Genomic DNA, 16,294 nt, shown 5'->3' on the forward strand with positions numbered 1-16,294 from the left:
ACATGATAAAATTAATGCTTTATACTGTTGTAAGAACGGACACAGGCTGATAGAAAATAGAGCGACGTAACGTGGTCGGGTTGATATCGAGTTATCAGCGTGGGTACGTTCGAACATAGATGAGAGAAGATGATGAATAATCCCAGGCTGATAACCCTATATAAGTCCTTCCTTATGTCACGTTGTTGGTCTGATATACGGTTATTAGTCAGGTGAGTTCAAACAATAGTATATGATATGATGGATACAAGGCAAGCTTACCTTTAAACTGTTCTAATTAAGAAGCTTTTACATGGAATTTTATCAAACTAGATGAAGATCTATTTAGTGGTTACAAAAACCGACAAAAGGGAAATAAAATAGCAATTCACGAAACAGTTTGACTGAGGATGATGGAACCTCAGTTGCTTATGTATATAACAATGACGCGTCAGATACACGGAACATATCATGAACCTTAGGTCCTTTCTTGTTTGATTCGATCTTCAACATCTGTTTTAGATTTTAACTTTTCAAATATTTTGGCCGCGATCAACACTTCGGTGTTGACATTAATATCAATTATATGCTCATTTTTATAAATGTACAAAAGTATGATTTTTTTGAAATAACTGAGATTTTTCTTATCCGAGGCATAGATTTTACATTTTAGTGTTATGTCGTTGTTCTCCTCTTATATTTAATGCGTTTCTCTCGGTTTTAGTTTGTTACCCCGATTTTGTTTTTTGTCCATGGGTTTATGAGTTTTGAACAGCGATATACTACTGTTGCCTTTATTTACCATAGCTGTTTTTGGCACAACCTTTTGGAATTCTGGATCCTCAATGCTCTTCAATTTTGTACTTGTTTGGCTTTATAACTTTTGTTAACTGAGCGTCACTGATGAGTCTTATGTAGACGAAATGCGCGTCTGCCGAATTAAATTATAAATCTGGTACCTTTGATAAATTATTACTAAAAAGACAATAATTGTCGAAATGCGCATCTTGTGCATTAAAATTGATATCGTGTATGTTATTTTCAATCGCTTCAATTGGTTAACTATCCAAAGTTTGTTGAAATAACCTACCAACTTAAGTACTAGTACATTAAAAGATCATGACTAAAATATAAGATATAAATGAATACGGAGATACATTTAAATTAGTGTCACAAATCCTCAAGAAGCATACTTGAATATATCATCTTAAATAATATTGTTTAAGTACATTTATCAAGTTCTTCCTGCAATAACTGAAACGCCAATTGCCTAATAATTTTAATAGTTAGACAGTATCAGATTGTTAAGTAAAAACAAAATAGCTAAGAGCTTTGGATTGTTGAATTATGTTTAATGAAATTCCTCCGTCTCTGTACAGATAAATCAATTTTATATAGATTAGGTTTTCATAGAAGTTTATCAGAAAGGTAATGTAAGGCATGTGTTTGGACGTCCCATTATGGATTACTTACCAACACCCATGTACATGTTTATATTTAAATTTATGTGTATAAACAACATATTACTTTAATTATTTTTTTATATCTTTTTTAATTTTCGTTTCCTTAAATACTTTGGTTTTTTTAAACAGTAAAATTGTTTAAAGTATTACAAAAATAGTATTGAATAGAGTTCACAAAACAGCTACATTAATTTAGATATGTTTATTAGACTGGTGTCTGGTTGAAACACAGATGTATCGGATTTCTTCAGATCAGTAGAAGCAGATAATTTAGTCATGCTCATTGACAGCCTTCTAGATACCTGCACGTTTCAGATTAAAGTTCATACTAATTTATCTTACATTCTTTGTTTTTAACTATTTCTTTTTTTTTTTAAAGCTTCATCTTAAAAAAAAGGTGTGCAATTAAAGTAAAAGTATAATCGTTTCGTGACTTTTCTCGTAAAATGTTAATTCATTTGTATACTTACAATCATTATTTTTGTTGAAAATGAAAAAATAAAAAAAAACAAAAAATTCTTTGATTTATAAATATAATTTATCAAAATTTCTTTTGTTTGCAAATAGAAATAATTTTTTTTAGCAATCATGACTTTATTGGACAACTGCGCATCTGATTCAGAAAAATGGTAACGTTAATGTTATTACTACCACTAGGTCGATATCTCTGCTGCAGGACTCCGAGTCCCTGAGAGAATCACCAGCCAAGTAGCATGAGTAGCCAATAAAGGGTTAGCGCTATAAAACCAGGTTTAATCCACCATTTTCTACATTTGAAAATGCCTGTACCAAGTCAGGAATATGCCAGTTCTTGTCCATTCGTTTTTGATGCGTTTTGTTATTTGATTTTGCCATGTGATTATGGACTTTCCGAATTTATTTTCCTCTAAGTTCAGTAGTTTTGTGATTTTACTTTATACTTTAATACTGTCATGAAATACGAATTTTATGTTATTTTTGCGGTTACAAATGTTTTTAAATTAAAGAATATATCCCCTCAAGCAAAGCTCTGATTAATTTAATGACATTGGTTATTCTTTTTTGTCATTTTTGGTTTATAAGCTCTTCATTTTTCATAAGCTTTGGATTTTAAGGTATTTTGGCCTCAAGGATTACCGTAGAGATAGTTATTGTCGAAATGATCATCTGGTGTAGACAATTTAGTACCGTTAATGTTATTGATACACAAATTTGTTAGCGATAAAATTGAACGTATTCAACTTTATCAAAGCAAGCTGCGTAACATTATCAATGTTATTTATATAATTAGTTCTATTCTTATCTCTATCTTAATATAGATCACATATAACACAATTTTCCTTCAGCAGGTCCAAGTCAAGTATCTAAAATAAATATTCAAATATTATTAAATAAAAGAAATATAAAGGTGAATCAAAAGTATCTGAAGTGATTTCATGCATTATAAAATGTAAGTTTGTTTAACATTGTTTTAAAAAGTAACTTACCTAGTATGTACTGGCCAATTATTTCCCTTTAGTAATGATAGAGAGCTAAATAATACTGAAATTAATAATAAATTCATTTTCTCGTTAATTTCCTCCAAATTGGTTAATTAATTGCTTGAAATCAATCCTAATAAGAGTTTTATAAAACACACATCTTTCCTATTTAATCCACTAAGGCCATCTGTAACGGAAACTCTAATTACATAGCTTTTATAAAATCAAAGCTCTTAAAATGCTAACCGTAACCGTGTTATATTTAAATCTAGGTAACCAGACTAACTTTGATTAGTAATAGTTTCTGCATTCTAAAAATGTTATCTACTTATAGTTGAGAAATAAAACATGATCAATTCACTTCATTTGATAAAAGCTATACGCTTTGTTTTTCCTGAGCAAAATTTTGAAAACACACAAATAATCAAATGATCAAATATGAAATAATAGTAATAGTCAAAATATTAAAAACTTAGGCATGTATACCGATTTGACGCAATGTATAGAAAGCTGAATGTTTAGTTAGTCTAGGTGACCGGGTGGTCTAGAGTGCATGCGGTGTTGTCTCGATATCCCAATAGCATGAGTTCGAATCCCAACAAGGGAAGAACAAATGCTTCCGCAAATTTACAGATTTAACATAGATAAAGGCAACAGTAGTATATCGTACCCGTAGTTCAATTGTCATAAATCGATTATGCGACAACAAATCCGGGTCGCAATCCAAAACCGAGGAAAACCCTTATTGCACATGTGTATACCATAGTTAACCATTTCGTGAGTTTATAACGATCTGTTAGCATATATGATGTCTTTATGATTGTGAATCTTTGGTTTCAAATCAATGTTTCTAAGTTTTAATGATGCGGTCTTGTCTTTTCTTGCTATTATTTCAGTAAAATATAAACATTCAAGGTCAACTATATGGATTAAACAAAATATCAACAACCGTGATTATTTAAAATTCATTTACTATACCTTTTGCAGAGTTCTTTTTCTTTTAAGGCTACATATATTAATATTATGAAAATTGCCTGCGTTATCTACAGTTTTTATTTGAGCCTTCATTTAAGTTGGTCATTGTTGTAGGCCGCGAATTGATCTATAATTTTTAACTTCTGTATCATTTGGTCTCGGGTGAGGGAGGCGTCGTCTCATTGACAAATTTGCCCTAAATTTCATTCTAAAAAAATCATATAAAAAGGTAGGGAAGGTTCAAATCTATCTACACAGTAAATATAGCCATTGCACAATTCCTTTGAGACCCCATCGGGGTATAATGTCTGCCTTTACATAAAATACCATGAGTTTCGTGTGACAGAGCCTACCCCCGATACCCATGAAATTTTTGCCATTGGACACTAAGCAAAGAAGAATCATTGTTCAACTATGGAAATATTATTGCCGTAGAATTAATCGACAAAATCAGAATAACAACAATGTAGTTGTGCGGGCATGTTTGAAACTAGTACAAAAAATATATTGAAATTATTATATTGTTGACGATCGTAGATGTCACTTCATTAAGTTATTTTATTGCTTATTAACTGTTGTAGAGTTTGATAGACATGTCTGGACTGAATGGTCAGATCTATGGTAAAAAATCCTTATGCCGTTGATTGCGGACGTTTCGTCTTCGAAGGTACCAATAGCCCAGTCGTCGCCGAATTTGTTAAATGTTTCGAACAATAAGTTTTCTTGTACTCCCATTGGTCGTATTTGAAGCAACATTTTGGTACTTTACTCAAGCTAAAAGTTTAGTAATAAAGTAAAATCATTGAATTATTCGAAAACGAATACTTTTGCACTACCAGGTATATATAGCTTCAATTGTACTTGGCGCCACTTTTGGATTTCCATGCTCTTCAACTCGTATTTGACCTTATAAAGACTTGAGCGGCGCTGAGCAGTCTTATATACACGAAACTTGCTTCTGACGTCCTTAATAATAAGTGATTTAAATAGATAATTATTTTGAATATTTCGACTGAATCTGGAGTAACTGTGTACTTAATGTAAAGAAACGCTTCCAGAATTGTATCTGTTCCTATTGTTTTCACTTATTCCAATGCCAACTACAATGAAAACTGTCCCAGAAACTCTGCAAGAACAGAGTAAAACAAAGGTAAAAAATACCAAAGGGATGTTAACAAAAACAACCTGGCAATAACACGGTAATAAGTGAAAAACGACGTACAAAACATTACACATAACACAATATAGAAAATAAAAAGACTGAGCAAAACGAATACCATAAAAAAACGGGGATGACTTCAGGTGCTCAGGCAAGGTAAGAAAATCCTGCTCTATAAGTGACAACCATAGTGTAGCTCAATAAATTACGTACTCGGTGATAAGTCTAATTCGGTAGGTTATTTTCAATGAAAAGTGGCAAGGACTGTAGTAACGACAATTGGAATATATCTGTCGTCATTAGTGAAACAGATTTTCCATAAAGGTTTACCCGCTCGTGGTTGCATCCGTAAAATTCCTCATAGGAATGACTTAACATTCAAAACAAAAATATTAGTTGTTTTATAACATTTAAACACAACTACCTTTTATTACATTTCAATTATTAATGTTTAAAGAATGGCCTTTTGCAGATTCTCCTCTACCTAAAGCCCATATTTTGAGTCAGGATTCGCAACTAATTTAACGCTTGCCCTATCGAAGCATTCGATGTGTCTCCGTTTGAATCATTCCTATAACCTCAGCTGTTTTGATTAACAACTGTAGAAATGTACGTTTAAATATTGTTTTAACTAAATATTTGGATGATTTTGTATTCTTAGAGACCGGTAGTCCAGCAGCAGCATTTCTCATCCAGGTACAGTTTTAAAAATATTTTTTCACTACGCATAGCACGCTTTTCTGAAAAAATATTCATTAGATGATTTTGAGACAAGTAAACGAAAAATAGATCTGCATTTCGAAAAGTTCCTGTAATCATATGATAAAAACAGAAGATTTTCTTTTTAGAAGAGTGAATTGTCACACCAAATAAGAAACGAATAGTTTTTTGAGTCTTTTGTGATTGATTGATAAATGAGTAAACCAGATAATTGGAACACAATCATCGCTACGTAAATATTCTTTCTTTTTTATCTATCTATGTGTTCTTCCTCTGCTTAAGCTCGTTTAAAATTGTTTATGCGACTGTCATACAAGTGAGCTGTTTAGCTAGCTATAATACCAGGTAAAATCCACTATATTCTTTATAAGGAAATGCTTGTATCAAGTCAGAAATATGACAGTTGTTTTTTTATTCGTTCAATGTGTTTCAGCAGTTAATTTTGCTATTTAATAAGGGAATTTTCGATTTAATTTTCCTTTTATTTTGTTTCTGTTTTGTAATAAAAAGGTTCAACACAGTAACTATATCCTACATTTACAAAACCCGTTCACTACTTTATTTACTATTCAAAAAGTTTGAACATCAGCTTTTAAGTTTTCTTCAGTGTTGTTTTTTTTTCTAAAGAAGAGTAAATTATGAAAAGGAGTAGGTTCAGTAAGACCCCTTTTTGGCCCCAAAATATAGCAGTTTTACAAAATTGTTAAAATGTAAACCTTTAGTTATTTATTTGACAGTAGAATGCTCCTGCTTCATAAATATGGGCTGTTTTTGACAATACAATGCACATATATCCGGTACTAGCACCATTAAGTTATGCTAAATTACTGAAATCCAATTTAGTCAAATTTTAGACGGTTTTCGTGTAAAACGAAAGTGACCGCATTCGTGTTCATCCTTAATATTGAAATGTAAGTTGTATTTTATGATAATACATAACATATATAAAGGTTGAGGATGAACACGGATGCGGCCACTTTCATTTTTACCAAAAACCATCTGAAAAGTGACATTTTTCGGCATATTAGGTAGATTTTTCATATTTGAGCTTGAATCGGATCGTTTTTAATGACTAAATCTGTTAAAATCTTTCACATAAACTAATTAATTCAAATAAAATAGACACGTAAGAGTTTAAAAAGTGGTCAAAATTTTTCGTCAGATGAATCTGAAATTTGAGGCCAAAATCGATCCTTACCGGACCTATTCCTTTGTTTGTTAACTTGGTTTAATTTTCCGTATATTTCTCTCGGAAACAATTTAGCTTTTTCAAAAAGAAAAGTTGGAATTTTATTCGGACACCATTATTCATTGCGTGTATATGTATATTATAATGATTAACCAGTTATGCGACAGTTTTTTTACATTCAGTTGTAAACCTTTTCTCACAGTTTCGTTTAAACGATATAAAAAGATTTCTGGAAAGATACATATGCGAAATTGTCACATTTTGCAAGGTTCAAAATTCAAAGATCAAATAGAGTTGACTTTTATGGCTTATATTTACTACTCACATACAACGTTACCTGTTCTCAAGAGTATTATAAATGTGTATACGCGCTACGAATTCTATGACGAGTGTCAGCATCTTTAATTATGTTTAACACATCAAAGCATTAGTTATGTATATGAAATTAAGTGGAATGAAATTTTGAATTGTTTGACAAATAGTATCAACTAATTACTGTACTTACTATACCAAACCATTCATAAATCATTCAAGAGACTTTAAAATCTACATATTAAGTATTCTCGGTTACAACTGCTATTAATATGACAAATATATCTAATTTTGTTTTTAATCTTCGTTTGAAATAAAACTTTTGTATATCTTTAAGTTATTGTTTGTGGGTCGATGAAGCGAATTGAGATGTCGTAACGACTGAAACAAGATATATGATCAGACAGCAGACTGATTTTAATCTGATCCGTCTTCCATCATTAACTCTGTAGTGTCCATGACATGAAGATACCGGATATGCATAGATGGGCAGATAACTCAGACGTCATAAATTTTAACTGACATACAAATGTGTTGTAGTTTATTAAAATAAGTGAGACATATCATTCAGTTATTATCACTTAATCTGTTATAACAGGTAACAAGGTTTGTTCACCTTAAATAATAAAGACGTTCATTTAAACTCCTAAATTAGCTTATCATGCACCTTTGGAGTAAACTGACTCTGCATGAAATTAGTGTGATTGATTTTTGTTTGCTTGTCTATTCAAAATGTTAAGGTCTTTGACAAAGAGTTATGAGCACTTTAAAATCGGAAGAAATGGAAGATTCGTTAGATACAAGTCATCCTTTCAGTGAAAGGTGTTACATTAGACTTTAAAATTGATCTTTAAGTAACCATGTTTCTGATTTTCAGTAGCAGCGATTGGCAATGTATATATATCCTTTATATCACATTATTGTTATTAATCTTTTCACAAGTTGTTGCAATTGATCTCCGAGAAGACAGAATTTTGTCTGAGATCTTACATTTTCTTGATAATTAGTGACCAAATGCAATTTGGTCCAGGGCTTTAAAGCCTTTGCGACTGTAATTGTATAATGCCATATAATACATTGTAATCGTTGTTTTTTAAAACATGTACTATTACAGTTAATAAAAGTTGTTTGGAAAGTCACTACGACAATGTTGTATAACTGCCAAATTTATATTTAAAAAAATGGTTTTCTTGAACAGGGTATTTATTTGTTGTTATATTGTTTTCTCTCAAAAGGATATAAATATCGTAAGTACTGTCCAGAAGGATAGAGAAATTGCCATCATGCGAATCAATATTCAAAATTTTATCGATGCTACATTCACTACTTGTCAGACAGCTAAGCACCAAAGTCAAGGCATTGCACACAGGCTGTCTATTTCTGTCTACTAAATCACATGTCTATATCAGGTAGAACATCGTCATTTTTTTCATTATAGCCGGAATCGTTTGAAGTGCTGATGTTACTGATCTTCCTTGACTTGTCTGATTCTGAAAAATATAGCAAACAATTAACTAGAGTTCGTACAATTTATTTATTCAGTGGGACAAACAGATACATTTTTAATAACAGCCCTATAATTATTAATCCTTTAAAGCAGAAGTTTCCATTTTCCTCATGGAACAAGTAGTAAAGCTGGAATTATAAATTTCTGATATTGTATTCTACGACGCAAGTTCATTATGATGAAGCAGGTGTTTGTACAGTAGAAAATATAATATGCATAGCAGGACTAAAACATCTAAACATAATAAGAATATAACCCTACTTCGTACTAGACCGACACGTTGAGTCGGTTTTAAACGTGCTAGTTCATAATGCAAAACATCTCATCCTACATGAACACATTATAATACTCCGAACCTACCAGTCTTTTCAAACTCCTAAATGTCGGGTGCTAGGCGTAGATTCGTCTGTCAATGGATCGTACGACCCTTATTGTATACCAATACAGACTACAACATATGGTACACACTTTTTACATCCCTATGTCACACAATGCATAAGATACTAATATTTTGTTTTATCCTAATTAAATATATTATGTAAAGAATATGAAACCATGCATGCATCAAAATATGAAAAGACTTTTTCTGAACCGAAAAATAATAAAGGACACTTAACATCGAGAAATGACGAACAATGTTGTCTTTGAAAAAGAGATAACAAGACAACAGCAAATGTACCTTCGAGTCATCCACCTGCAAAAACATATAAAATATGTCGTGTTGAAAGAAACAAGCGCTATACAATTGTTTGATTAGTTTTGATTTAACGAATACAAAGCTTGATTTTCCATCTAATGCTTAAGTCCATATACCATGTTATGGTGAGTAAAATTTATGAATACCTGGAATGTCAGCTTCGACATATCTGCCCTTGAACTGTCGATAGGTGTCAATCTACCGTGTGGTACAAAATAAAAGTCTCACAAAACAATAAATGCACTTTCTGTACGGACTCAACAGAAACTCTAGAACACATATTCTATCCAAAAGTATTTGATGTTTGGGAAAAACTTAATAAATGGATATATTCAAAAGTCCAAATTGAACTACCCCTTAATTAAGATATATAGATATAGGAAGATGTGGTACGAGTGCCAATGAGATAACTCTCCATCCAAATAACAATCTATAAAAGTAAACCATTGTAGGTCTTTTTTGGAATATTAGAACAAAACAGAATTATAACTACACAAGAAACCTCATAATATTATTAACTAAATGTTATATATACAAAACAAAAATGCAATGTGGACAAGTAAATACTGTAGCCTTATAAATTATCTTTGTTTACTGAAAAAATAATATTTTATAAAAATAAACCATTGCAAAGAGCGAATTCTCCTGGAACCCCTGGCTCCAACTAATAGAATGCCTTTATAAGTAAACTTTTATGTAATAAAAACATCTACCAATTCATGCTGCCCAGGTGAGATTTTCTTTGTTTATTATTTACTTATAAGTTTGTCCAATGATTCAAAATATCAACTTTATGTATTTGTCCCGATTTTGCTGATGTACTATGGACTTACTTACTATGACTATTTGTGTATGTAGTTTTTGCCAATAAAACATTACAAAAAGTTTTTAGCTTTAATTATTGTAAAAAGATTTAACGAATACAAAGCTTGATTTTCCATTCAATTTTTTAGTCCTTTAATATAACAATGTAGCATGAACCATCAGCCATGCTCAAATTTAAAAATATTTTTTTCTCAGTATTTGGTGTAGCTCCACAATAATGTATATTTTTTTTATCCATATGCCAGTGCTTGAAATTTATTAATACCTGGAATGTCAGCTTCCGAAACATCTGCCCTTGAACTGTCGATAGGTGTCAATCTACCTTGTGGAATTATTGGGTTGACTAATGATTCATGGATTTTGTTATAATCATTGGTATGTCCAAGTAACCACCATGTCTTCATGTCTCCTTTACCCTATAATACAGCATGTGAAAATGACAATTGGAACAAATAACTCAGAACTTAAATATTACCTGTACGCAGGCAGAAGTTGAGAACAAATAGAATTTGAGATTTTTTTTAATAATACAAAAGAAAAATTTGACTTATTTTTAGGCATCGTGTCTAATATCCCCTGATGCATCTCATTATAAGGCACATTTCTGTGTTTTATAGTTGTTTTTGAAAATTTTAAAATTTCAATATAAAAATATACTGAGTATGGCTTGATTGTATGCTGTTTCATATGACAATTGCCTAAAATACTATTTCGTTTATAAGTACCTTAACTGGAATTGTGCCTCTTGATTCGCAGTCAAATCCACCCATGTGTTCCAATTCTTCATATGTAAAATTACTCATATGAATTCGGTATGCTAAAAGACAAAATAAACATCAGTGAAAATCTGAAATTTCACTTGACCACACTATGATACAGTTTTCAATACGGTTTTAAAAGTTGTATTTACTGTTGTCTTGTAAACACAATTTCAATAACAGCCTCTTAAGGATGTACACCCTTGAGGAGCCAAACATTTCTAGAATTAAACTTTTTTTCTTAACCTGTTTTTGAGTTTTATATGACTGTAAAAAGTGATTGGTGAAGAAAAAATCATATGGTGGTGTACTTCTTTTTTTGCTACGGACCTTTGAAAGTGCCCAATTGTGATGATTTTCCAATTTTTCATCACATTTTACTTATTTTTGGGCTATTATCATGAAAAAATCACAGTTTCACAATTAAACTTTGTGTCATACTTACAATAAAGATGAAATGGGCCAATCTGAATAAATCTAACTTAAAGTGTTGATATTAGAAAGTTTTATCATATTTTGATGCTTCTTGTGTCAAATTTACCATGCTGACAATTTTGTAAATTTGTAATTTTTCTCCGTTTTAAGAACAAAATGCATATTATTTTAACTTTTTTGTAATAAAATACATATATAAGAATTTTGCAAAGAAAAAAGTGATATGGGATGTGCATGTTCCGGGTAGAGTCATTTTTTGTACCTCTCATCCATTTTCTCAAAATTTTGGCTAAAAAGACAGACTTTATAAGTAAAAAAAAAATTGAAAAATTGAATACTCAAAAACTAATCATTGTTAATACACAATTTTTTCACAGAGTTAAGATTGATTATAACATTTTTTGAATTCATTGATATTTTCCACTTTTATCACATGTTTTGAAATAATTCAAGAACGAGATTTGAACGAGACTGAGACGTCAGAAGAATACATCCTTAAGATACTAGGCAATAAAACATAATATGCTTACCAATTAAAAATATACATTCCCCTTGCTCTCAGAGAAATAACCCAATATTGATGTTATAGTTATCAAAGGTACCAGGATTATAATTTAGTACGCCAGACGCGCGTTTCGTCTACATAAGACTCATCAGTGACGCTCATATCAAAATATTTATAAAGCCAAACAAATACAAAGTTTAAGAGCATTGAAGATCCAAACTACCAAAAATTGTGCCAAATACGGCTAAGGTAGTCTAAGCCTGGGACAAGAAAATCCTTAGTTTTTCGAAAAATTCAAAGTTTTGTAAACAGGAAATTTAAAAACAAATTACCACATTATTCATATTCATGTCAACACCGAAGTGTTTTGACGTTTTGATAACAAAAATTTTGTCTAAAAAAATTGTTCAATTCGGAATATTTTGAACAATTACTTAAAATGATTCGAATCGTTTTCATATTCTTGAGAAAAAAATTGAATGTCAAAAGGAATTTAGTTTTAAAATAAGCCAAAACATTTAGCATCTCCAAGATAATCTGGTAGATTAAAAAAAAAATTTGATATCTACTTAATAAACTGCTGACATAGCTAGTTAATATACAGAACGTTAGTAAAATTTAAGCTGAATAATTATAAAGTGAACACAACTTAGTTTTTGAGCTTACCTTCTCCGTTTGATTCCATTCTGGATGCTGTATTTACAGTATCTCCAAATAAACAATATCGTGGCATTTTTAGACCAACAACTCCAGCACAGGCTGGACCTGTAAACATTTAAGCGCGTAATCAAAGTAAAACAATCTCAAAATGTGTAAGTTCCTAACTGTATTAGCCTTCAAAAGCCTTGAGATCAAAACGTTAGGAAACCTGATGATATAGATATATAAGGGATCGGTTTAAAAAGCTTAATAAAATATAACGACTAAACAAGACCACTGTTTGGTGAGTAATTCAAAACATTAGTGTAGAGTATAATTGAGAAAAAGGCAAATACAAAATTATAATATATGCAATTAAATATAAGAAATAGGGCAAATATTCAATTTTATGACCGCAAAATTGAATATATCATAGAATAAATAATAAGCTATTGTAGGATTGCCAATGAGATAGCTCTCCATCCCAGACACAATGTGTAAAAGGTAAAACATTTATAGGTCAAAGTACAGACTTCAACACGGAGCTTTGGCTCACAACGAACAGCAAGCTATAAAGTGCCCTATCATGACTAGTGAAAGATAAGAATGAAATGAAAAAATGTAATATTCTATCAAAAGAAATTATTAGAAAAACAACGATAACACGTATCATCGTCTTCTAATTTATTAAATTGTATTATATATTTTCACATTGTCTACCAGAAACCATGGAAATAAGTACTAACCTGAATGAAGTCCCACTCTTATCTTGAGTGGTTCCGAAGGTCTATGTGGAATGACAAACACTTTACATGCAGCTACTATTTCTAACGACATATTGGAGATTTCTCGGGCATGCAAACATGTTCGTGTAGGTATTCCAGAAACAACCATATCTGAAAGGTAGAATTTCCGTTATGTTTATGTATATTTTAGATTTACCTTTGAAAATTATAACGTCTGAATGTTTTTCATAAATATGAAATATTTTTTCAAATATGGTATAGCATTTCAAGATGGCTTCATGTTCCAGGTCAGGAATATGACAGTTATTATCCATTCGTTTGTTGTGTTTAGGCTTTCGGTTTTGCCCTTCGATAAGGGGTTTTCCGTTTTGAATTTTTATCGGAGTTGGGTGTTTTTGTTATTTTACTTTTTTCTTTTCCATTGAAACTGCTAAACTGCGAAAAATCAACACTAAATCTTTCATTATAAGACCTTATACTGGATGACACTTTATATAAATGTTACCTGGTAGGACTAGCCTAAGTAGACAGTATTTAGAAATTCCAAAATGGCCGTCATTGTCATGGAAACAGGGGAAAGTTTAACATTGACCCTATGGTAGAATACATTACAGCAGCATTTTCTTAAAGAGTATTACATCAAATCAATAAAAGTATATGAATATGTAATATGACGTGTTATTTGTCTTTAAAATTTTGGAAATGGTCACCATTAATATGGAAATTGGTAAATTGTCCAAGATTTCAAAATTTTCTAAACTTAATGAAAATTAAATGTTTAATGGCATGTGTAGATGCGCTGTTTTAATTTGGAAATATCAAAATTCATTTGTTTTCAATTGGGGGACAAGGGTGCCATCTGCTATTGCTCGAAATTCCAAATCTAGTTTAGTTTAATGTTGAGTGGTTAAAAACGAAAATCCCTAAGGGACGACATCAAAAGATCAATGTAAGATAAAAAAAAAAAAAACTTAATTCAAATAGTTTGGGGTGGGGGATTGAACTGCTGCAAGATTTGGTTATCCGACATTGATTTTTACATATATTCATATGGATCAATCAATTTTTCCCAAATTAAGTTAATAGGGGTAGGGGGGTCAATGAAAAAAACTATTTGAATTAAGTTTTTTATCCTTCATTGAACTTTTGATGTCGTCCCTAAATTGTCTTCGCTTTATTTTTTGTAATGAAAATAGATGCAAGATTTCAACATCGGTAAATTACTGTAGCCTTTTTCATGTGTCTGTGTAAAACATCTTACCATGCTGAATTTCTTTTGTAACTATTAACATTGAAAACAGGAAGAGGCAAAAGAAAAATGTCTAATAAGAATCGTCCCGGGAAAGCTCTGTTGGGTAAGTGATCAATACAGACATAATTTAATGATTTGATAACCGGCGTTAACATACACGTTATCAAGTCCAAAAAGATAGCTATAAATGACAATTCTTAAATTGGTTTAGAATAAATTTCATACTTCTTCAGTATTTTGTTGTTGTAATATCATAAATCAAAGATTTTACCAAATCAAAATATTGTAGCAGCTTTATATTGCTGCTCATGTAAACAGACGCGTTACAATATACGTGCACCTAGGAAATGAAACGTCACCATCACGAAAGTGAAAACAAATAAGAGGATAGAACAACTTCTTCAATTTGACATCATTTTTGTTGAAGATTTCTGTTGAAAAGATTAAAACAAAATCAATTGAAAGAACCTTTAAAACAGATAAATAAAAATAAAATTGTGTTGCTTATCTTTGACTATTACACATTGTTGGATTTATCGATGTAAGCGTGCAGCATTTAATATATCGACCATCATTCGGACATGACCATACTTTTATTTTTTGAAATAACATTGTATGTTGAGCTAAATACTGTTTCTGTGAATAATTTTTAATTACACGATTATTAATTAATTCAAAACAATATATGATTACATACATGCATCACCAATAGTTTCTACTTTGTATACGTCATATTTGTCGATGATGTCATCAAAGGTAATATATAACTGGTTGAGTAACTGTACCACCTGTATTGGTGTGCTCCCACCGGAAATGGTTGTGAACCCAACAATGTCACTAAAGTAGATGGTACAGCTATCAAACCATTCTGCTTCAATAGATTTGCCAATTTTTAAGTCATCAGCAATAGACCTTGGCAACATGCCTGTAAATAGAAGTAGATAAATAAGGTAAAAGGACATGGGTTCTAATCCAAGTGTATAGACGTTTTTAAAGAAATAAATGTTCAGATTGTAAAAGACCTGCTTTCACTTTCATTTCAGAGTTCTCTTTGACTAAAACAAAGTAATTGGGCGGTATTTGAGATTTTATAAAACTGTGTATAGATAGTAGATCTAGTTCATTAGTTTGTATTTGATTGTTTCCCTAAAAGTATAAATATAACATATAACAATGTGGCAATATTAAGACGAGTTCGTAAAGTTCTGAATGCATTCAAACTCTCGACTAAATCAAAATATCGCCCAAAAGCGCAATTCTCTTCAGTTTATCTTTCAACAAAATGCTAACATATTCTTTTAACAAACACCACGATGTTCAATTTTCACTTCGTCGTTCTGATTGTTGTCGAACTACACCATTTTTTCCCACAATGCCATCATTTTCTTTAATAGTTCAACTGAAGTAAATTGAATAGAGGTTGTCTGGAGCAGATAAATCATTAATGAAGCAAATTATCTTATCATGCGATCTAATTATAAACTAATTATACTTTAAGGTAGCTTAGAGGAAAGTAAAACAATGTTTACGTTAGATTTAACCTACTGTAAAGCAATCGGTCGGTTTTCTGTTTCTCGTGTACTAAGTCCTGGGTTCTCTCTGCTACGATAGATTCTAAATGTTTGGAATACTTCTCCATCTGGAATATATTAATGACATATTTTTTAGATGCC

At 31.1% G+C, this 16,294-nt stretch overlaps 2 protein-coding genes across 9 annotated transcripts in view; both read right to left on the bottom strand.

The window, feature by feature from the left end:
• The window catches only part of LOC139501743 (uncharacterized), a 43,813-nt gene extending 40,605 nt beyond the window's left edge, over positions 1-3,208 (bottom strand). For 2 of the 8 annotated variants that reach the window (XM_071290904.1, XM_071290890.1), the window contains exon 1: positions 2,909-3,121. In XM_071290904.1, the coding sequence (XP_071147005.1) occupies positions 2,909-2,985 (77 nt within the window). In that variant the 5' untranslated portion in view covers positions 2,986-3,121. Of the gene's footprint in view, positions 1-2,908 lie in introns of all 8 variants that reach the window. The other 6 variants (XM_071290897.1, XM_071290910.1, XM_071290918.1 and 3 more) reach the window with 6 other exon arrangements.
• A 4,576-nt stretch (positions 3,209-7,784) lies between these two features.
• LOC139501784 (atrial natriuretic peptide receptor 1-like) overlaps positions 7,785-16,294 on the bottom strand; it is a 37,822-nt gene continuing 29,312 nt past the window's right edge. Inside the window, exons 13-19 of the mRNA XM_071290961.1 lie at positions 16,167-16,260; positions 15,319-15,546; positions 13,370-13,519; positions 12,651-12,749; positions 11,012-11,103; positions 10,552-10,702; positions 7,785-8,747 (exon numbers count right to left, since the gene is read on the bottom strand). Of these exons, the coding sequence (XP_071147062.1) occupies positions 8,650-8,747; positions 10,552-10,702; positions 11,012-11,103; positions 12,651-12,749; positions 13,370-13,519; positions 15,319-15,546; positions 16,167-16,260 (912 nt within the window). The 3' untranslated portion in view covers positions 7,785-8,649. The remainder of the gene's footprint in view (positions 8,748-10,551; positions 10,703-11,011; positions 11,104-12,650; positions 12,750-13,369; positions 13,520-15,318; positions 15,547-16,166; positions 16,261-16,294) is intronic.

This window comes from Mytilus edulis, chromosome 1 (assembly GCF_963676685.1).
Source record: "Mytilus edulis chromosome 1, xbMytEdul2.2, whole genome shotgun sequence".
Taxonomy (NCBI): domain Eukaryota; kingdom Metazoa; phylum Mollusca; class Bivalvia; order Mytilida; family Mytilidae; genus Mytilus; species Mytilus edulis.